At 37.9% G+C, this 23,210-nt stretch overlaps 1 protein-coding gene and 1 non-coding gene across 9 annotated transcripts in view; one reads left to right on the top strand and one right to left on the bottom strand.

The window, feature by feature from the left end:
* LOC112465201 overlaps window positions 1–23,210 on the bottom strand; it is an 86,278-nt gene that overhangs the window by 28,219 nt on the left and 34,849 nt on the right. For 3 of the 8 annotated variants that reach the window (XM_025032644.1, XM_025032637.1, XM_025032639.1), the window contains exons 2-4: window positions 22,736–23,187; window positions 18,135–18,280; window positions 3,158–3,330 (exon numbers count right to left, since the gene is read on the bottom strand). In XM_025032644.1, the coding sequence (XP_024888412.1) occupies window positions 3,158–3,330; window positions 18,135–18,279 (318 nt within the window). In that variant the 5' untranslated portion in view covers window position 18,280; window positions 22,736–23,187. The remainder of the gene's footprint in view (window positions 1–3,157; window positions 3,331–18,134; window positions 18,281–22,735; window positions 23,188–23,210) is intronic. The other 5 variants (XM_025032638.1, XM_025032641.1, XM_025032640.1 and 2 more) reach the window with 4 other exon arrangements.
* Window positions 17,673–17,744, top strand: Trnae-uuc. The gene has a single exon. It is a non-coding gene; the product is annotated as a tRNA-Glu (tRNA).

Here is a 23,210-nt window from a genome sequence, read left to right as displayed (position 1 = left end):
GCGACTAGCGCCTGAAAATATCTGTTTTGGTCCCGTAGGGGGTCTCCTTATATACAGGTCGGTGCGGAATTTTGAACTCGAGAAAATGTACGGGCGATGCGACGCCTAGCGGCGTCGATGCAATCTATTTATAATCCAAAATTGATTAATATATATGTGGGTGAACACACCCTGACTGGCGAACCTTAGAAGGATCGCTGGAAAAACCCTGCTGAGTGACCCTAGTTATAGGAATCGATGTTGAATTTTAAACACGCAAAAGTATACTGGCGATGCACCGCGTAGCGGGCGCGAGCCGAACTCTCTCGCCGCGCGAGTCCGCGCTGCCGCCCGCACCAGCTTCTGGAAGTATGCTACACAACAAAAAAATATTTGTCTAAACAATAAGTCAAGGAGTTGTCTAAACTTGAAAAATGTTATTGTCATATCTTGTTTTATGGAGTCTATATAACTATAATAATTATAGTTGAGGCGATATTTAACTTTCAACTAATAGTTGACAAATATTGTTTCTGTGACTATACTTTTATGGTATTCAGTACTATTTAGTTCCTATTACTTCGGAAAACTAGTTACAAGTAGTTAAACTGCAGAGTTGCCAAAAAAATAGTTGCCACAACTATTTAGATTTCTCTCAGTGTGGAGTCGTGACGTGAATGTCAAGGTGCACGGGACTCTGTTATCAATGATGGATTTAGGACATTTTAGATCAAAAGCACAACTCAAGTGAAAAATATTTTTAGAGGCTAATTCTTCGACAAATTTTGATTGAAATATTTGTAAAAACACCCCGTGTATGCTAGTGCTTTCGTAGAAGATTAAAAGTTACACAAAACGTAAGAAAATAATATGCATTTGTTTAATTGCATAATGCGTAATGAAATTGTACATGTAATTACTTTCAATTTATATTGCCATGAACAGTGTAGACTATAAAATATTCACACTTTAAGTTCATGCACGATCTAAATAAGTCGTATAGAATCGGAACAAAAATTACAGGAAAGTTGCATAAATTACTATCATAATTTTTTTTATTATAGTAGAAGCACATTTTGTAAGATAAAAAACCGAACTTTCTTTTGTACCTTTTGATTACGATGTCTAAGTAGTCTCGCCTTTCATAGCCTCTCATAGAAGTCTTTCATTATCGCCTTCATGTTAAGTGTACTAGTAATATTAAATTACTAACGAAGTGATAATTATTTCTAACTTAAAAGTGCAGTGAAATTTATTATACTTTTTGCTCTGTGTGCAGTGAAGCTTCTCATTTTTCTCTTTCGCTAGAATCCTGTTGGACGAATCGAAATTTATTTTTTGATACGCTTTAAAGTATCGTTAATGGAGATGCACCGATACTTTATTTGAGATTGAAACTGAATATTACATTTTGATGTTAGTTTACGATACAGACAGACAGAAAGTAGATTGAAATACTAGATCTTAACGAATTTTATTGAAAGAACTTTTGCATTTTGCATTTAATCGATACCGTGCTTTCGAGATAATTAATAATGGCTTATTTCGTAATTTTACATGAAAGGAGAAATATTTTTTATTGAAACTTAGAATATTTTTTTATTTCTATTTTCAAATCATTGATTTTCAGAGTAAATAAAATGTAAAACGCGGAAGTTAACGATCTTTTTGGTACTGAATCGCTCCTCTCCAGTTTTGGTTTTATTTACGTTATAACTTCCATCAATGTTTATTTAAACCATCATGTTATTTCTTTTTGAACATTGATAAATACACATTGATGTATTTATAAAGCGGAAGATATCTAAGTTTTTACGATTTTTCATAACGGATATTTCTAACCGTAAAATATTGAATCGTAAAAGTATATCTTCCATCTTTTGTTCCTTTCTCACTACAGGGTTTTATTCACTTCTGTCATATAACTCTATATAAGTATTATACTCACTATCGTAAACGTCGGGAGTTTTACTTCTATGCTATTTCAATAGTTACGAACGTTGCGCAAACGTAAATTACGTACGTACGCGTCTCTTCGCGCGCTTAACGAGCGATGCGGATGCAGCAGGGTGCATCAAGATTGCGCGCTCCGCGAGGCCTTATCTCTTCGTTAGGGGCTGGGGTGAGATAAGGAGAGGCTTTGGAATTTGGCGATATAAAAGAACGATACGGCCAAAGTTTATTTATCGTGCGCGTCGTTTGTTCTCCCTTTAATCTGCAGGAGATAAATATACCGGTGTTCGCGTTGAAACAACGAGGCTCCGTCCAGCCGTCAACGAGAAGAAAGGATGGCGCTATAAAGGGGAGTGAAAAAGATTGCTGAGGGTGGAGGGTGGTAGAGAGAGAGCGCGAGAAAATCCGACAGACGTGCTTGAAAAAATGTGAGAGGGGCCATAGGAACGGCGCTAGGATTTTGCTAAAAGTACACAAAAACCGGCTTCAGTCTCTGTTGCATCTCTCTTCGTTCTTCGAGTTCTTCGAACAGTCGGCCTCGGCGCGGCGCGGCGCGGCCCCGTTAAAAATTCACCCGGCGCTGAAACGCGGAAGTCGAGCAAATAAAAAGTCGTCGAGCCGTCAAAGGACGACTATGGCGGCTTAATCCTCTTCGCGTTGAAAGGATTTTAATAGGATACGTTAATAATTCTCCGGCGCGCGGGTGCTCTTTTAATTATACCATCGGCCTCGCCCTTCCGTAAATACCGCTATCATTTATACACGCGTTCGCGTATATAATTGAACGATCGGAGAAATTGAGATGTTCCATGACAAACGTGTTTTGTCACGTCGTTTCTTGATCCTCATATCTAATTTCGCGACGCGCAATTATTCGACTCTGTTTTGGATGTTTACCTTTGTCAGTATAATATCGCATTATCGTGATTGAACAGTCGAAAGCTCAAACATTTCATAAATCCAGATAACAATACGCATTGCGTAAGTACATTGAGAGGAAATTCGTAAAAGGCAAAGGAAATTGGTACAAAATACAAGTCGTTCAAAATTTCAGCTGTAATTTATAATTAGCCTTAAAGTAAGTTACACACTTATATAGTAAGTGTGTAACAAACGTCGGAACGTCTACTTTAAAGTCTCTCGCGTAACGGACGTCAGATCAGAGCGCAATTCGTTATTGATTTAATGGCGCGTCATTAAGTACTGCGTGCTGAATGTGACGTACTTTTTCCGAATCCGTGTCCGAATATACGCGGCCGGGTCGATATTCTGGCGGCAGGTACGCCCGAGCAGTTTCCGGCGGTGCGAGCTGCAGCAAAACCCTACCACGTGGTGTCAGTTCCAGCGTATGCGGAGTCACCACTGGTCCTGCTCTCGAACCACCCACCACTCCTCCATCTAGAACAAATATTAATAGAAAATATAAGATTGTTGTCAGAACCACAAACTTACTTCTATCTATACAATAACGTAGTGAAGAATCAGCAAAAATGTCTCTAAATCGAGGAATGTTGCTAAAAATATTTCGCTAAAACGATCGTAATTTATCATTTTCTTTATAAATAATTTGCAAAGAGCAAAGGCAAATTATTAATAATTCATATTAAATTTTTTGAAAGGCATGAATTACGTTTAAATATAAAATTGTACGTATATTCGTTTTTATTTATAATTCATTCATTTTTAAAAAATATGAAAATTGAATTTTGTACGGATAAAATCTCTATATGATATGGCATAAAAAACGAAGTCTTTCAGACACAGCTTTTTGTGCAAAAATTCTCTTTATTTATTTTAATCGTATGAGGTATTCATATAATTATATAGAAACATATTTTTAGAGACACCAGTCTGGTATGCTTTGACTCACTGGGTACGACTGTAGTATGTTGTATAATTGCGATTTGTCGCTGGAAGCTGTGATATCGGCCATATATGTGCCAAACTACTTACGGAGAGGGATTAGGGTTATAATTAATTCTTCGACTAGTTATAGCCTACGGAGCGGCTGACAAGCTTAAAGGCAGACGGAGTTGGGGTCGCAGGTGTGCACGAGGGGATCCTCACTCGACAAGAGGATTTTCTGGAAATTGCCCGGTTTATTTACCGCGATCGCGCGCCCACGCCAATTCGGATCATTTGTTATCGTTTTTAACGCGTTGTATTTCTTTTCAACGTCTTCGCTGTCTTCTCAAGCTGTTTTTCTGAAATCCTATTCTCAGAAATTGTGTCGAACGTTTGAAACATAATTGAAAGGAAATCACGCCGAGGTCGAGGAAGATTGAGGAAACCGCGAATGAATTCGACCTCTTCTCCTCCTGCAAATCGCATTTTCCGCAAACTCGTAATCGTATTTTTATTTTTACGATCGTCTCGATCTGCGCTTCCAATTGCTTCGATATCGACTTAGATCGCCAATTTCTCCAACATCTGTACTAAATGATCGAGATCGAATTTTGCCGTAATTTCTGTATTATACATATATATATATATATATAAAGGGATGTATTAAAACTTTCAAGTATTACTCCACAGCTATTTTGTAAGAACCTCAACAGCATTTCATTCTGATGTCTTAATAACGCCACATTTTCCACACGGACCTCACTTTTGTTTAATGGCAAACAGCCTGGTCTGAAATGTTAGACCATCCATTATACTACTCCCGTTATAAATTCCGTATAATTCGCCATTGGGGTGCTAATTCTGCGCGTGTCACGGACATTAACAGCCTAATGGTGGGCTAAAGCGCCTTGACACGGAGAATATTCTCCCGCGAGTACTCCCTGGTAATTTAGCTAAGCGCTCCGACCGACAAATTCTTCCTCTTCCGCCGTGTCCCCGTAAGCGCCCTAAGGAAATTAGCGCAGACTGCCAGAATCGACACGTTAAACGTTTAATACTGAGCACGCTCGATTAACTTGAATTAATATGCGTGCCTATACGCTTATATCGTTGTCGTATTTCATTTTGACTGTAGAAACAAGGATCTACATATCCGTTTAAAATGTTTCAAACCAATGCACGTTACTACGTGACAATTATGTGTGACATTTTCGTATCGTCGTTCGTATCGTCGTTTTTTTTTTTTTTTTTAATGCAGTTTCGTTTAGCGATACGAGACGCAATTTCTAATTCTGCCAGTAGTCAATCTCCGCGAACGATCGGACAGGTTTCCGTGTAAATTAGAAAGCAGAGACGCATCGGATGGGACGCTCCCAGCGATAAACTATTTCCGTTCTCCGAAGATTTAAGCTCTAAGGAAATTAGGTGGATCTGAACGGGATCGACGTGTTCCCTGATAAATCTCGACTAATCCCTAGATGGAGAGAGACGACTCGCGCAATCACATCGGCTGATAATTAGCGGAACATTTCCATGTCACTTCAATTCGCACGTATCTATAGAGATACGTTTAAAATTGAATTACGTGTAAAAAAACATTACACACATTATACGCTTTTCAAGTAAAATCGAACGCAAACGGAATCTGATTGGTGCCACCGCGTTGTTGCAAGTTTAGTCTGGTTGTTTTTGAAAATATCAATTTGCGTAATAAACACGTTAATTATCGATGTCATTTGCATTTCGTTGATGGGAAGAAATACACTGGATAAATTGTACGGCGGTATCGAGCGTTTGCGTCATCTATCACTGTCTGTTTTTGTTACCGTCAATGTTATTTCGCCCTGTGTGTTGCACTAGTAGTCAATCTCTGTAAACGATCGGACTCGTTTGGGCGGCGGAATCCGATCGTCGACGGAGGTGCGATTTCCTGCTCTATGGGACGCAAGTCCTCGAAACTAATGTCACGACAATCTACTTGTTGTAGGTATGCAGCATGTGCAACAAAACACAAACTCGCTATTTGCAGGACATTCTGCTTGGCGAAAGTCGATGAAATTCTCTCGACACAAAAAAACGTTTACTGTTCGCGAGATTTAATATAAAACTGTTATTTATATACGAATTTTCACGCGGAAAGGGAGAAAAATATAGAATAAATATGTGCTATTGATCTATCTATAAATATATTTTTTTTAATTTTTTGTTATTTTATTTTAAAATAATATTCTTTTATATAACAGTTCTTTACATTCTTGCATATGTTAAAAATTTGTAATATTCATAGTTTTTATGATTTAATAGCGAAAGCCATTAAAATATGTTAATAAGTGGTTACTGAATGCATCATAGAGTTTTACATTTCTCTTCGTTTATTGAAGTATGCCGAAGGTGCAAGTGAGTCTTTCAAGTGCAATTAACGCACAACATTAATTACTGTCGGTAAATTATTGTAACTGCTTTACTAATATGAGGTGAATTTTCGGTGCATACAATCATAAACGTGTTCGCGAGGTTCTCATACATGATTGATGATTCGTGCGTATACTTCAAACATTAGGTCGCTCTTTCTACATCCCATCATATCTCTCCGCGCCGCGAAAGGTCAAAGCAGACTTCGCGTTACATCGCATTGTGTCTGTCTTCCATCGATCTTCGTTCAGGCAGTAATGCGTTATGGATACCTAATAGCCCGGGTCCTTCAAATCTTTTTCAAAAATGGAGAAGTATCTATAAATGTATATATATTTTTTCTTCAAGATTTTAAGATAGGCGACTGAAATATTCACGTGAATAAATTTAACATTTCTAACAGTCTATACTAAATAAAAAGAAAAGAAATATATAAAATAGAAAGTCCGTTAATATATTTAGTCCTAACTTAGAGTCCCATTTCGTCTCAGAGTCTGCTATCCGACGTATTTTCTCTCTGGCAAAAATCTTTAAATATAATCCGAGTTTAATTTAAAAATGAGACATAATTAATGAGATTAAATTTAATGATATATCGTGGAAAAATTAATTTTAGATCATTCCTTTTATGTTTGAAATAATTCTTTTTCAATCCCTCGGGAATTGCGCAATTAAATGTCCGGCGGAAGAAAGAGCCACATTTACGTTGTCGAATTAAATAGATATTAGGTTGTAATTCCGGAAAGTAGGATTAGGTTTCCCGAGAACTGATAACATTCATTATCTCGAGCTCCTATCGACACCCCGCATTATTGAGAGCGTCCGGAGATTGTTTTAGAGATTCATGAAGCACCGCAATGTTCACCTATTTCTTAACCGCGTTGGCGGATTCCAGGAAGGTGTCCCGTTCGCGTGGGTGTGACGTAGGCGTGCGTACGTGTGTGGACAGCATCGAGGATGAGGATGTATCCTTGTCTACACGTATGAATGTGCACGTACACATATATGTGCGTGTTTCGACATTGATGAATAGTTCCCTAGAGCCCTTCGTTTCTGTCTGTCCTATAAACTGACCGTTTGAAATCTACCCTCTACAATCCTTCTGGGCTTTCCCTTCTCCCGCCTCTATTTAGTGCCTCTTGTATCTGCTGAGTAATTCGATGGGTGACCGTTTTGGCGGGGAAAAATCGCGTTGCGCGAAATGAGGAAATGCGCCGCGCGAGCGGAGGAAGATTTTTCAGGTCGCGAAATTCAACAGCCGACGGAAATAACTCGAGTAAAATATTACCGACAGGTATATAAGTATAATTGAATTTTACGGAATAATCTGTAAAAAAAATAAATAAAGTTATCTATAAAATAATATTACGTGTGATTCGTTCTAAGAAAAGTTTATTAACGGGTACTTTGAAACATATTTAATTCTCAAGATCACCTTTTACAAAAAAATATCTTGGTGAGCGGAGGAAGCTTCGAGCTTTAGATACATCTCTCGCAAAAAAAAAAAAAAAAATGTGAAAGCCGCGGAAAATGTCGACTCGATTCGCCTTTGCGGTCCACGATTTACGATACGAGTTCCCTGCGGATCAGAGCCGGCGTTATTGGCGCGAGCATTTTAAAAAGGAGCCTGATACTGACGCGTCTCTTTCCACTTGAGAGTGCGGAAGAGAAATATGTTCCATCTGGCTCTTATACTTGCAGCGTGGCTTGTCGCGAGAGCTAGATATTAGCATAATCTGGTATTAGCATAATCAAAAATTTGTATAGGTACTTAAGGTAAAATTTGTAGTCTTAAAGTTTACGATACGAGTTTCCTGCGAAGCATTTTTAATAAATTTTAGTATTAAACCCCCAAATCTATCACACATAATGTCTAATCTTTTTTTTTTTTTTTATTAAAATGTCAGATTTAATTTAAAATAGCGCAAAGCAAGTTTAATATATTTTTTGTAAAGAATATATATGTATAGTGGAGATATATTTTTAGTATTTTATCTATCACGTATTTTTTAAGATATATAAAGTTAGATTTTTCTTTATACAAAATTATAATATTGTTTTCAAAGCAAAACGCGAGTCTTTATGTTGGGCATATTTTCATGACCGCTACTGGACCGTAGCTCTAACGTTATTAAAATTTAGGTCAACCGCGGGTTATCGAGAAATCACCGTGTAAAACGTACGTGTCGCGCGCAAGACTCAACATGCAAAGCTAACGCGCGACGGTAATACTAAAGCGTCGGTTTTCAGCGTGGTTGGAATTTCATTTTATAAGAGAGAAAACGTGGGAAATGACTGAAATTCCACGACTTTCCGCTATTCGCATAACTTTTCGCAACAGTAGGCGCGACGATTTACATGCACGAAGATGCACATCTCATTGTAACAAACGCATTGATTGCGGATTACACACGTATCGAATAGCAATTGACAGACAAGTGACACTATTTGTTGAAAAAATTGGTCCTTTTTAGTACTCGATTGTTGGTGAGAAGAGTGCAAAACCGTTACCGCTCTTTGTTATGGATTTGAAAGCTTTGCTCGAATGTTTTTCACTGGCAGCTGTTCGTTGCATCGGTTGACCGAACAAAGTTTTGCAGGACTTAACTGTGGTTGCATTAGCTATGCTACTAGTCCTACAGCGAAACAAATACACATTTGCAAGTGTCTGTACCTTTAATGGCAATCCTGTGTTTCGCGGGTGAAATAGGCATAGTCTTGAATCAAGAAAAAAGCGATAGGAGGCACAGTATAACGTGTGGTGCACCGATTACATTTCTTGGAGATTCGGCGCTTTTTTTCAACATAGAAAAGTTTTCATTGATTGACGTAACAACATTTGTATTCTATAGAATCGCTAAGAAATGCTACTAAAATTAGTATAATTTTACAAGAAGTAAGCATAATATGAATTATATCTAACAAAGTTTATATTTAAAAAAGAAAATACATTCTCTTTTCTCTAGATTAAATTTTACATTTAGATTAAGTTTTACTACTAAACTTGTGATGTTAATAAGAGACGATAATATCAAGCACAGACAAAGCATGGAAGTAACTCACGTCTTTATTTCAACTGTGATTCATCGCGATCGTTAATACTGAAGTTAAGAACTTTGGATTTTCTTAGAGGACGAACAAGATGTAATGTTGTTTACTCAAGAATGCTCGGAAAAGTAAGGATTTTTCAATGTACGGAAAACAACGTCGGGAAACGAGAAATGTCCGGAAGGCGAATTAGTATGTTGGCAGTTACTAAATTACATTAGTTAGTTGGCGTTCAAGTCGCCCGTTGCCGCAAATCGATTCGGCCGTCAACGGTAATATGGCAATGTAATTATCGTCTGGATGCGAAGCGTTGGAGAAAAAGGAACGCGAGGGAAAGGATTAAGGCGTCGTTGATGGCACCGGGGGGGGGGGGAAGGTGCGACGCGGAAAATTCGTGCGGTAAATATTTAACCGCGAGGTCTCCGAGCCTGCCGGCGGCAAATAACGCACAAAGATGGCAGATCATTAGACGTTACATCTCCCTTTAAGGGCGTATACCGGGGTCGCTCATCCCTGCAACCCTCAATGTCGGCTTCTTCGAGAGAAACCGGAGAAACCAACCCCCGGGGACGTACCACTGTAAAATATGCCGCGTACATTTACATACATCTACCATTTTTCTCGACGTTACTATAGCTTTTCCCGTTCCACCTGCCGTTCTGAGCATATGCGGTATCTTATGAATGAATTGAGAACAAACGACTGCAAACCCGTTGACGAGATTCCTCAAACGCCACAGGTCTCTCTAGTCAGAGGACGTTTTGTCAAAGACGAAATTTAAGATCTTTTTAGTTACAACGTTTCCCTTTTTTTTATTGCATGTTGTATCCTAATTCCAATTACAGCGAATTTAAAAACATGATAGAAACTTAGATTACATTCTCAGATTATTGTGTAATAATTTTAGAATCTTTTGACAAATTATATGATTATTTGAGAACGCAGTAAGTACGCATAATTGACAAAGATATGTAAAATTTGGACTGGGGTCGAAAATTAAAGCTTCTTGTGTCGCAGCATAAACTTTACATTTTGGATGTAATTGGGAGCTTGAGTGGTTCATCAAAATGTGGAATGTTCTCGTCGGCGCGAATATTCGCTATGTACTGGCAAACTGTGAAAGAGGAGTTAGAAAGGTCGTTAACGCGAAAGACGTTCGAAGTGTACCGCCGCGGTCCTGACTTCGGCTGCAGCGACGGCGAAACGTAATTAATGATCGAGATGGAAGTCGCTAACCATCGAAGGGCGGCGCGGCGGAGAGAACGTGGAAGACGAGCAGGCATTTCCCACGCGCCGCGCGCTCAAGATGAGTTTGAAGGAGGGAATCACGGAATCTCGCGCTCGCGCGGATGATCGAGTTATGAACGTAGCGAACCGATGATGCTGTTATCGTGATATAATATACCATCTCTCCTCATAAAGTCATTATCCTAAATTGTATGTTACAGTGGTGGAGAGAATATACGGTGAAATATGTTAACGGCGTTGTTAAGAAAGTTCCTCTGACATGTAACACGAACTGATTACAAGCAAACAGACACAGTAGGGAATAATGAAAGTAGTAATAATGGAAGACGGTCTTTTATCTGTGCGTGAGTCTTGTTTATTCGTGGCAGGGAAATTTACGACAGCGATTTTATGACAAAAGACATTTTATGTCGCAGTAATAACGTCACAAAATTATCTTTTACGAAGAATTCTTCTATAAAGAAATAATAAGGTTAATCATTATGAGAATAAATTCTTAAAATTTCTCAAACATTTTCGCCGTAAACCAATGCTATTGTTGAATAAAATCAGCTCCGGCTGATTCGCTCGAACAATCGGAAATAAAAATCTTCGATGAATACGGTGGCTGGATACGGTCGTTCAAGTCTCAATTGCTAGGCGCGTGCCACTTGAATACGATTTCTCTTTCGTTTAGTCTTCATCTCACGTACCTTACACTTTTCGTATCATATATCATTGATTTAACTACAGTGCATTGATTTTTTATCGTTATTTTATTTTAAGGAAAATTCCAGATTAATATATTGTAGATTGAGAAGAAAAAAGGGAAAATTAAAATTGAGAAGAATTTGATTAAAAATAAGATAAAATAAGTGTGCAATAAATCTTAAACAGCTAATAAAGAGACAGAATTCTTTTGATTTTATTAGCACTCAATTTAATTAATGTTTTTAAAAATATATTTAATTCTATTAAACGATTGTATAACATTTGTTGCGTATAACATTAAAATAAATAAATAAGTGGATGTTGCCGTGCTTCGTTTAATTACGAAATAGATCTTGACTGCCTTGAATATCAGGATCTGACTAGTGGTTTTTGAAACATGACAAAAGTATCTCAAAATAGGAATATATAGAGATTAGCGATCTGATACGTTTTTTTTAACACAAGTAAGACGAATAATTTACAACTGTTAAAGTTGTATGACTTTTTGTTAATTAATTTTTGCGGTAGGAAAGGAAACCTTTATTGATTTTTAAATGACCGATAATTTCACGGTTATATATAAAGATGTTTAAAATTATATATAAGCTCGTTTTTGCCGGATATAGACATTTTCCAGAATAGAGATCTATATACAATTCATCAAAGACCATGTTATTAAAATTAAATGCGGCAGTCGCTAATGAGTATAGCACACCATTTTACCTGCGAGTATTATTTCTCAAAACAATCATAATATTTCTCTTGGAGTTACTGTCTGCTTTTAATTTGCAAAAGACCGTTTAAGAGGCTCTACAGGCAGGCAGGCAAGCGTAAGCTCGCCTCGAGAGTTAGAAGGGTCGTCTCTTTGTGGATAGATAATGAGAGACAAAGATAAATGAGATGGAACGGAGGAAACTTCATATGTCGGGATTATCGTCGGGATTTTCACCCTTCATCTCTCATTAAGTTATACACGTTGAATGATTTCGATACTGCTTTAATATCGCTATTTTGAATGATTCATTAACTTATTAATTTGTCAGTGATTCAAATTTGTTGATTTTCGTTTATTCGGTTTGTCTTGTTTTGAATAAATGGAAAATAAAACTTTAACCCCTTTCAGATCGATTATATTTTTATATTTTCAACTACTTAGTATAGAAACAGGTGTAGATTAACGGAAGATTTGTATGGGTTCTACAGATATATTCTATAGATCAATACGAGAACGGAGTCTCCTTCCTTATGCCGCGATTGCCCTGAATCTATATTTTTATTCCATGTTAATCTACTGCCTTTTTTACGCTGCAGCCTTTTCATCCCACACATAGGCACTTGGTGAAATTAAATCTGCGAATGCCGCAAGCATGCTCAGCACGAGCGTTTCTCCTTTGTTGTTATGAATGCAGTTTTCCACATTCTGCAATCGAAAATTATTTAGAATTTTAATAAAAATTCTAATTACTGAAAAATTGACGATTGTGATAATTAGAAATGCTAATCAAACAATGAGCAACGGACCAAATAATTGTGTTCTCTTCACATTTTATTAAATATATTTTTTGAATAATTTTTCTATTAAACATTAATCATATATTTCTCTCTAAATTTTCCTTCAATTTATTATTTTATCTGCATTGATCGTTTCGAAGTTATAAATACATCTCTATAAATCTTTTAACGGTTTAATTTTTTTTCAATTATTGAAAAAGACAATAATTCTTGCTGAAAGACTAATGCGAGTGAGTTGGCTTGCGCAGCGTTTACAATCGACTAATTAAGAATTGATTAGTTACAATTGAAATTTCGATTCATAGTAAATCACCGCGACGAGTAAAGAGAACCAGGGAAACGACGTTCGAGGAGGATGAGATTTAAGCGCGCGCCTTTGACGGACGGTTGAAAACATCTAGAGCAACTACACGACCGCTTTTCGCCGAGTTCTGTATTAACGTGGATGAGAATATTTCAAAGACACGGCGCGGTGAACGCACGGATACACCGGTGACCCTATTTGTTCGTCGACGAATGGTGACTTCTCGCCGAAGGGATTATACGTTGCCGACATTATTAAAGCTCTTGTACACTTTTTACGACGTGAAACCAAAGGAGTCACCGCCGTATTCCGAGTTTTTCTTCTACAAGGTGTATTATCAATAAATAGAGTGTTGCTTTAAATTAAAGGGTTACTTCATTAAGAGCGGCTCTTGTTGTCGGCCAGTTGAAGGCAGATGCTACGAAGCGACGGGAAACAATTCGCTCGACGGTGGTGGGACCACATCTTGCATTTAAAACTTTCACAGCTGTGCGAATTTACGCGATAATTTCGAGCTCCTGACAGCTCTGATGTGAGCTTATTTCGAGGATGTGCGGTTGAATCATCTCGCGTGGATGATTTTTGAGGTGCATACGGAAAATTATACATTTCTACACAGAACTAGGAAATGCAATAATATTGCTATCGCAGTCTCTCACTTTGAAACGCTTCAGCAATATTAATAAAATTTAATACCGCTATTTTAATTAAGATATTATTAATATATTAATATTAACACTGCGCGGACACCGTGGGCTTTTTAAGGCATAGTCGAGTTTTCATTTATGATTCCCACGAAAATGGCTTTAGCTTTAAAAAAAAAATTGCAACAGTTCCGGCCCATGTAAGTATAGAAATTACTTTTTGAAACCTTAAAGATGATACATGAATTTTTGTAAATTTCTTGTAACACGAAACGCTTTCAAAACGCCTTTGAACTTAAAAGTCTCAGGGTGTTTGGGTGAGTGCTCCAAAAACACGGCGTCCGAGCAGTGTTAATAATTATGATTTACGAAAATATTTTTCTTTTTTCTTCTCCTTTTCTTTATCTCTCTCTTTCACGATGCTCTATTTTATTACATTACATCTGATAAACTCGGTGCTTGCAAGATTTTCGGAGAAGTTTGCGAGATTTTGGAGAAACCGCGCTCATGACGTGTCCAAAATCAACGAACAAAATAAAGGTCCAGTTTTCAGAGCAAATGCAAGGACGAATTCTCGGCATTCGGGATACGAGGGTCCTGCGGTGCGGGCGATGCACCGCTTATTATACGGCGCTCGTGAGTCATGCTATGCGAGCATCGCAATCGCGTGCAGGATACCTCACGGCAATCTCAGGGAGAGAACTGGAGGGTCCGAATTGCCGACATTGTAAACACGCCTGTTAAGCCGCGCGTATGTGAGTCAAGAATGAGAGCCTGGCGCAACGTTGAGCGCGGCTTGACGCGTTTAATCTCACGCCGATGTTGAGAGAAGGGGACGCTGATGGATATTTCGATACTGAAGATACATCGTTACTTCTTCGCTTTACTATCCATACTTCACTGCCTCCATTAGTTAGGTCTGATGTCCGGCACTGTCGAGCAAAAAGTACAAACTCGTACCGATCTCCGTAATTTACTATTTCACAAATCTTTATCTCCTTCCGATTATCATAGATATTAATGTGGTGCCACGACGTTTCTCGATACTTTTTGCAGTCGAGCAAAAGTATTAATCGCTGTTAAGTAGTTCTTGTCAAGAGAAGATGTAAGCGACGATATTTTTCAGATGTTTTAACGTCTTTTGACATTAGATAGCAAAGACTTTGGCATACGTTCTCCTCGAGTCTTTCAGAAGTTTCTAAGGAAGATATTTCTTGAGATATTTTGTGCGAATTTTCAAGAGCTAGCCGAAAGAGAGCTGCTTCTTGAGATTCTGCTTTTTCATAGTATCTATCTTATCGGATTACGATAGTTAAAAGAAGATTTGAGATCGGGATGTTCCTAGATTTCCTAGATGTAGAAGCAATCGTTGAAAAGAGAGAATAAATGTTCTGTTATATAGGTATATATCATTAAAAATAATACCGTAAAGTGCAATATCTATATAGGAAAGTTTAAACCATAAGGGTAAAGTTGTTTAAATCATAAGGGTAATCTTACGGATAAGCCAATTACCGTAACAGTGGCTTTGCTCGATGATGCGATTAATACTGCGACAGCGTCGTCGATTACTCGATTAGCAGTGTCTCTTTGACGACGATACCTGGTCTCTCTCGACACGGTTTGTAATTATTGAATATTTAACGTTGACGCCTGTCCGACGTTTGACTTGCTCAGAGAGCGTCGTAATTGTCGCGATACATGCGGTTTAACGGCCCACCGATCTCCCGGCCTTTGTCCTTTGTCCAGATTTGATATTATCGATCCCTCTGGAATGCGACGTAATGTCCCATTTCGGATTCCGTTTGCAGTTTCTCAGCGCCGTACCGCGTTTAAATATCGAGGCGAATAAAAATCGCGGGTCTTTCTTGCACAATTCTACCCCTCATGCGCCGCGCTCTTCTAAATATTATTTTATATCATGAGAAATGTTTGTCTCGCGTCGCGCTGCGTCGAGCTATCTTCATTTCGCTCGCAGCAATGTAATTTTCGCAGCGATGTACATCTCGAAAGTGTGTTAATCTCGCGCGATGATAAATTTACCTATCGCCACGGGGAACGTAAATGAATCGGCAGAGAGCGGCGATACGGATACGACGCATACGGCGCCAGATGCATTGCGATTTTTTTTCAGTATACGGAGAAAAAAGTCGGGACGAGATATTAATGAATTTAGTTAACGAGCGCATTGCAGCAGTTTCTCCGATTGCGCTATTATAATATGGGCGATTGCCGGTGTGTGGATTTCTCGCTGGATTTAATAAAAATCGCAGCGTGACAAAAGAGCCAGAAATGGAATTGGATGGAATTTACGTGTTTCGTGATTTATTCGTAAAGCAAACATACGGTCATACACAAAATGCAGCCGTGCACTTTCCAACTATTCGCGCGATAATTCAATAAATTCGCGGGCGTATTAATTGCGTGATAAAGGTATATAATTACTGAAGTATACAATAGACACGCGTGATTAATATTCGTTTGCCGGGACATCGAATTGCACGTTGTTTTCTATTTTATTAGAAAAATTTATATATGTCCACTTTGTATTTTGTTATTATATTGTAACACAAATGCATGATTACACAATAATGCAAATTACATAATAGGAATAACGGGAGGTGAAACAATATACAATAGTTTAATTGAGTATAAATGAACTCTTGGTGTTTTTCTTTCTCTGGGGTGGAGGGAGACTTTGCCTAAGTCCTTGATGTATCATCAATCACGTAGCTCGATCGAGAATTTTTGGCGCCGGAGGATAGATGAGGTGGATGGATACGATTTTTATAGCTCACCCCGTCATACGGAAGGCATTTTTTCCAATGGCCGTCAATGCGTGAAATAAATCGGATATATAGAGGAAGATACCATAAGAGAACTGCCTCGTTAGACCATGACACTGCCTCTCGCCTCGACCCTTGAGGCGTCTTAAACGTGAAGAAGGATGATGCAGGAGAGAATTGATGACGTAATCGAACGTATATATCTATAATATTGTTGGCGATGTTGAGATGGAAGTATTCAAAAAGACATCAATGTACTTAATGGAAATGTTTTTTTTGCGTGTAATATTTCCCCGGGAGATATGGATTTTCTCTCTATGGAATATTTTAGCGCTGTCACGAGGATGATGCAAGTGACAATATTTTTATCGAAATAAAATATACAAGCGATATTGGCTCTTATCAATTACGTCAATAACGAATGCTGTAAAATAAATTTTTTCAGAAGAATTGGAATTTGTAATAACTTTAATATTAGCAATATTGACATTAAAATTCTGATGACTCGATGAGAGTATAGTGATGTAGAATTTTACATTAACGAATATCGATATATTTTTTTTATTTTTAATAATATTTTATGAAAAGCAATATTTTAAAATTTTTATCAAGAGGTTAAACTGTCGTACTAACTGAGATTAAGTTAGTACGACATTCTTTTATTCATTGAGATTAATTTTATTTGATCTTGTTTAATTTTTTTATTCGCACTTTTATCGGCGCTTCTTTTGAGTTACGAGGTGGCATTGATCGTGATAAAGTTTCGGCTTCACACAGTGTTTCATATCCGAAACATGCTAAGCCGTGTCACATGTAGTGAAAGCTCGTGACAAACTCGACCAATATTTTCTGAAAAGCCTCTGGGATTTGTGGACGGATCATCTTTGGCTGCTTTATGCCCACGAAAGCAGAAAAGACCGCGTAAGTCTCGAGTAGGGAATATGAAAGGATAGTAACGTGATGGTGACGATCATATTTTACGTGTATTTTCAACATTTAATATTTTGAGAATAAAAATTATGAGAAGTTCTCTGTATTTAAAAAAAAATACGAGAAATTATAAAGAGAAAAAAATACAGTTAAGTCACTTTTTTATTAGATTTTTGCAATTAGGGGAAAACAATTTTTTTCCATATTATTAAAACACAATTTATGGGAGAAAATATTTATTGTGTAATATTTATTGCACGATTAGTATGTTTGTCTTCTTCCTGCGTGTGTAGTATCGAGTTTATACAACCGTTCGTATAATCCGGTATGGTCTAGTGGCTAGGATACCTGGCTTTCACCCAGGAGGCTCGGGTTCGATTCCCGGTACCGGAATATTTTTTTTTTTTTTTTTTTTTTTTACAAAAATTTAGTCCGCAATTTTTTTTTAAGTTATACATTTCCTACTATTCAATAAAACTAAAACAGCACGTTTAATTATTATTTATTAATAATATATTTATAATATGTATATAAAAAAGCTTTTTTTCTTTGGAAATGTATAAATTGCAAAAGTAAATATATATAAGTAAATAAGATAATAAAATGTTTTTGTATTAAATATTAATTATATAGTGACAATATATAGTGGCAATATACAGCAGCAATATCTATCTTTATTACTTTTTCTTTTTTCCTCCAAAAATTATATGTCAAGATTATGTGAAATATTTTATTATGGATAATATTGGGATGAATTATGTATAACAGAATTTTTTAACTTACTTGATAGAAAAAGATCCTGGAGGGCCTGGGCTGCCTGGCAGAGGAGAGCCCACGTTTCTGCAGCAGCGAGTCCTGTGCCTCGCAGGGTAAGGACGTCCCCTGCCACTACTGCGAGTCCTGGGCCCCCGGTCACATCCGTCAGCATTCTGTGAGTAACAAAATAGTATTTTATAATTATCTATTTGAAAATTTAAATGCTTATACCTTTATGGAATTCTTTAAATAAGTAGTTAATGATTTTGTAAAAATAATTAATGACAAATTTGTAAGAGTAGTTGTAAATTTTGTAAAAATATAAGAGTAGTGATAAATTTGGTAAAAATGTGAGATGAAGACATTGAGCGGATCGCGAGGTGGAGATCTCAAATACTAGGATTAGGACGACGATACTTTGTTTTGCCTTGTGGGGTGAACATGCGCAGAATCGGGGAAACGACACGACGGCAACGTGTCCCGTAGCCCGTATCGCGAACAAACAAATGCAAACACGGCATGCATATTGAAGGTATCGGGTTTGTTGCTTGCTCAGTCCCGCTTATATTAGCCCCTTTGTTCGGTGTGTCGCCGTGACTTGATGTCCCAGCGAATGAAGAATTATTTTGCAAGGATTACTCAGGTTCTTTTCTTGATAATGTCACGCGATGTGTAAACGCAAGATACGGAGCATTTTGCGATGAAAATTTATTATATGATGGTGTCTTTATATTAAAGCAACATGTTTATGTTAAAGAACATGCCCATAATAATATCTTTTCGATAGCAAATGTAAATATAATTTTAGAGAATTTGATCAAATCAGATAATAAATATACTTCTTACATGTTATTTTTTATATTGTATGGCTTTTCCTATAAAAATATGTATTTCCAAAATTATCTCGAGAAAAAAATTATTAGAAAATTCCTGTACAACTTAATTGCATTTTAAAGATTATAACATTGTAAAAGTAGAAAAGAACTGAGGTTTGTGATATTTTTTGTAAATTATATTTTTGTTTGTTAAAATGTTTCTGTTTTCTACTATCTCGTGAAATATTTTCCACATTCTTGGACTATAAGAAGAGAATATCGAGAGTTGGGAAGATTTATCGGTTTAACTAAAAATCCCTGAGTTTTCCCGCAATTTATTTTTAATCAAACACACGCAACCCACGTGGCGACGCAGTTCTTCTGTCTCTGGTCGTCTGCAATTTTGCTTATAAATCTAGCAACCACGCGCGGGAATCTCGACGTCATATGCACATCTCGAGGAACAATCAACAGATACCGTCAGAGAAAACAATAGACGTCAGTCCCGTTTTCAGCAGCGTTCTCCTCTACGACTGCTCTTTCAAGTAGAGTAACGCGGGCTATCGTTATCTGCTTTTCTCTGTGTTTCTCACTGATTTCTGCACGTTACGGGAAAGGGGACTTGTCTCGTGCACGTTTGCGCGACGCATAGGGCATAGGTCGTGTTTGGATTGTATTAAAATTTAATCCGCCATCTAATTATAACGTCGAGCTGTTTAACATGAAAAGCAAAATACATTCCGATAATTATATTCAAGTTTCATGAAAATCATGAAGGGAAATTTTAGTGGTAACTTTAAAATACGTTATGTCTATCTACTTTATGGTTATTGTGATTATAGAATCATTTTTATTAAATCGACAAAGAAATATATGCATATATATGTCCGCACTTTATATCTAACTTTCTCGATAATAGTGATTATCTTTAATTACTGCATACTTTCTCTAATAAAATAAATGCGTGTTATATCGAGAAGTTCGATGGACGGTGAGCGTACGCATGAAAGTTTCAGATTATCGGGTTTCCCGCGAAACTAAAGTTCACATAGTTCAGAGCCGATATATTCGGTCCCACGAGCGTGTTTCGGACTTCTGCACTTTCTCGCACTTCTAACTTATTGTTAGTCAGCTGCGATTGTCCTCTCTATTGTGCGAAAATCACGACCGTAAGATCTCCGCCGAAAAGTTTTTCTTCATTTCTCGCGTGAAACAGCGCAATACAACAATTTTGGTATCTTCGGCGAAGTCTCGATATTATACTTTATGATCGAACTGACTAATAACGAAAGTAATCGAAGCTGCAAACTGCTCAAATACGTATTAACTGTGAGTGTAATATTTTGTCGCGTAACAAAATCTTCGAAAATCAATTGTCAACAAAGTTTTCGAAGCAATACATCGTTCTATTTGTTTTTAGTCTTTCGCGAAACCCAGTTTTATCAGACAGATCACACGTAATTCTTTGACCGCATGATCCTTTTTCAATTTGTTCGATATCGGTATGACTTTAATTGTGATTAGCTCCATTGCACGACGGCTGTCAATTTACAGCGAGTTCGACTTTATTCGATCGGGCGTGATCGCTCGTTCCGTACTGTCCGTACTGACGTGTATTACGAAGTTATCGCCAGCAGAAATTTCCCATTCGGCGTGCACGCAACACCACGCATGCTATTTAACCACATAAATTTCGTTTTGTGAACGAAGTTTCGAGAGAACGAATCAAACATAATTTCCAAAGTGTAACTTTCATAGTATAGTAATTAGGGAGTAATTACGAAGATGCATTCTGATCGCAATAGCGATCGAGGTTATTTACAGCGTCAATAAACACCTTGATCAGACTTTCGCTCCAGACGGTGACCATTCCGCGATTGATATCTGTCTCGTGTGTTGATATTGGCTTGCACGCCTCTATCATGCATTATCTTTCCATCGGATTATTTTTAATCTATGAACTATCGTAAAATATAGTGACGCGCGCGATGATGGATATTCTGGATGTTCGTACACATCCTGCAGTTCAAAACGTTAGATTGCATTGCGATAGGATTTATTGCGGATATTGCCTCGCGCACTCTCGTCGCGATATCAATCATATTTTCGCCTTTACAATTACTCACTTTTAAATTGATGTTACATTATTGACGATAATAACATCCATCGTTTTTTTTATTTTCTTAGAGCTAATTCCTTTTTAATTCTAGGATATAATGAATTTATATGATTCCAGATTATTCTAAACAATGAAAAATGAGACCTTGTCGTCTTTTATTAAAAATGTAGTGTTCTAAGATGGCTAAAAGTATAACTTAATATAGGAGAAGAAAAAGAAGCAAAGACTATGATATGTTGTTCCTTTTTTAATAAAAAGTATCCAAAACTTTATAGTTTTTTTCATCCTTTATCCGTGTCGACTCGCCGAAAAGTTTGAGCATCATCCAGTTTTGAAACTTTCGTTCTTCATTAATATCGCTGTTTGTGATTCTCTCCAGCGCGTCGTGTATCAAGCTTGATTTCTCCCGGCGACCAGAGCAAAGAAACTTCGCGGAAATATTAATTTTCCGCGACAAATAGTCCATTTTGCGAAGCCGGTCGCCGGTTTTCCATGGAGTCAGCCGGGGCGCTAAAGGAAAACGTCGAGAGCAATTAACGAGCTAATTCGGCGCCGAAGTCTACGTCGTTACTAAACGCGCAAAGTCAATTATTGAAGAGAAAGATAAAAATTAACTCTATAAAATAGACGAAATATTTCACTAGATACATCTTCATGTATGTTTTGTTCGTTTTGTTAACGCAAAATTGGTCAATTTTGTCACAATGTATTTTCAAACTCATTTTCCTTGTCAAGCTTAACAGTTGAAATGTTAATGTCATAGCAGCTATCGGTTTTATTATTATTAGAGTCATATTTATTTTACAAGATAATAATTTTAACAAGACGTATGTCATTTCATCCAAGATGCATGCTATTTCAATCAAGCGTGCAATTTATTTTATATCACGTTCGATCGTTCCACGTATTAGGTTATTCTCGGCATACAATGGACAAACGTGCAGCCATTCATGCAACTCGGTCACCTTTTATGCAATTCCCGACGCAGACCAGCATTGAATTATGCAATATCCGAATTCGGTCGCAGTTGAAAGTTGAAAGAGATAGCCTTGAGTGCTTTTGACAGACCTGATCATCCGAAAACTTGCTCTCAGCTAATCAGACGTGCATCGGATATTACATTTCATTGGTTGGCGTTATTAATTTTCGTTACTACCGCGTGCTATTCCTAAATCAATTTTTTTTAATGTCAGCGTGGAAACATTTGCAAGAGACAGACAAATGCGCATGTAATAACGTTAACACATTCGTTATGAGTGATCACGCGGGTAGGGCATTTAATTAGCGAACAATCAGCGTCGACCGGCAGGGTCCCATTCCGATTTCACGCGATTTAATCAGGGCGCCCCGATCTCTCTCAAACTGCACGGTGTAACAATCACGCAGGAAGTTCCAATCCGCGTACGTAATCAAATCAGCGTTGTGCAACTTCGGACGTTTTAAATCGAAAACATCAATGGAACAATTTAATCGAGAGGCAGTCGAGAATATGATACCTATAACGGAAGCAATTCACAGCGCCCGCGCGTGGACGATCGATTTTCCAAAACCGAAAACGGTTTATCGGCTATTCGTGAATCGCGTAAAGGGAAATCGGTGCCTGCGTGGCGCGCGATTATCGTGTCTGGCGGGACACCTCGCATAATCTCAGCCTGCCTGTCTCCGATCGTATATATGCATTCCTATATACCCACCTTACACATTGTCGATCGGTGCGTCATAGCGCGGCGACATTCGCGCCGTGATGATCTCGTGCGGCGCGAAAGCATGCGCCCGAGTACCCGGCAGGTAGTACACGAGGCAGGAGACACCGACGAGGAACAGGAAAAACAGGAACACGAGGTCGAACATCAGCAGAGAGTTCAAGGTCATCAGCTGCATCGTGCGCGTACAACTTGATCCACCATTACACGCGTGCACCCACGCACCAGCAAACCCGTCGCGTCTACCACCACCACACCGCCTCCCTTCTTACTTCATCACGCGCCTCGACGTTCGACGTATTCCCGTTTGCACGAGTGGAACGTCTCACGAGCCTGCTCGGCGTTCGGCGCGTTTGACTTTACGATAAAAGTAATTCCGTCTCAGACTGCGAGCGTGGCGATTAGTGATTTTTGATGACCATTTGTACGAAACTACGTTGTGTCTAATTTATGAAGTTTATAAAAA

The sequence above is a fragment of the Temnothorax curvispinosus genome, unplaced genomic scaffold (genome assembly GCF_003070985.1).
Source record: "Temnothorax curvispinosus isolate PA1 unplaced genomic scaffold, ASM307098v1 QBEX01015018.1, whole genome shotgun sequence".
In the NCBI taxonomy this organism is placed as follows: Eukaryota; Metazoa; Arthropoda; class Insecta; order Hymenoptera; family Formicidae; genus Temnothorax; species Temnothorax curvispinosus.
Note: the sequence above shows the minus strand (reverse complement) of the source record. Positions and strands in the feature narration are given on the sequence as shown.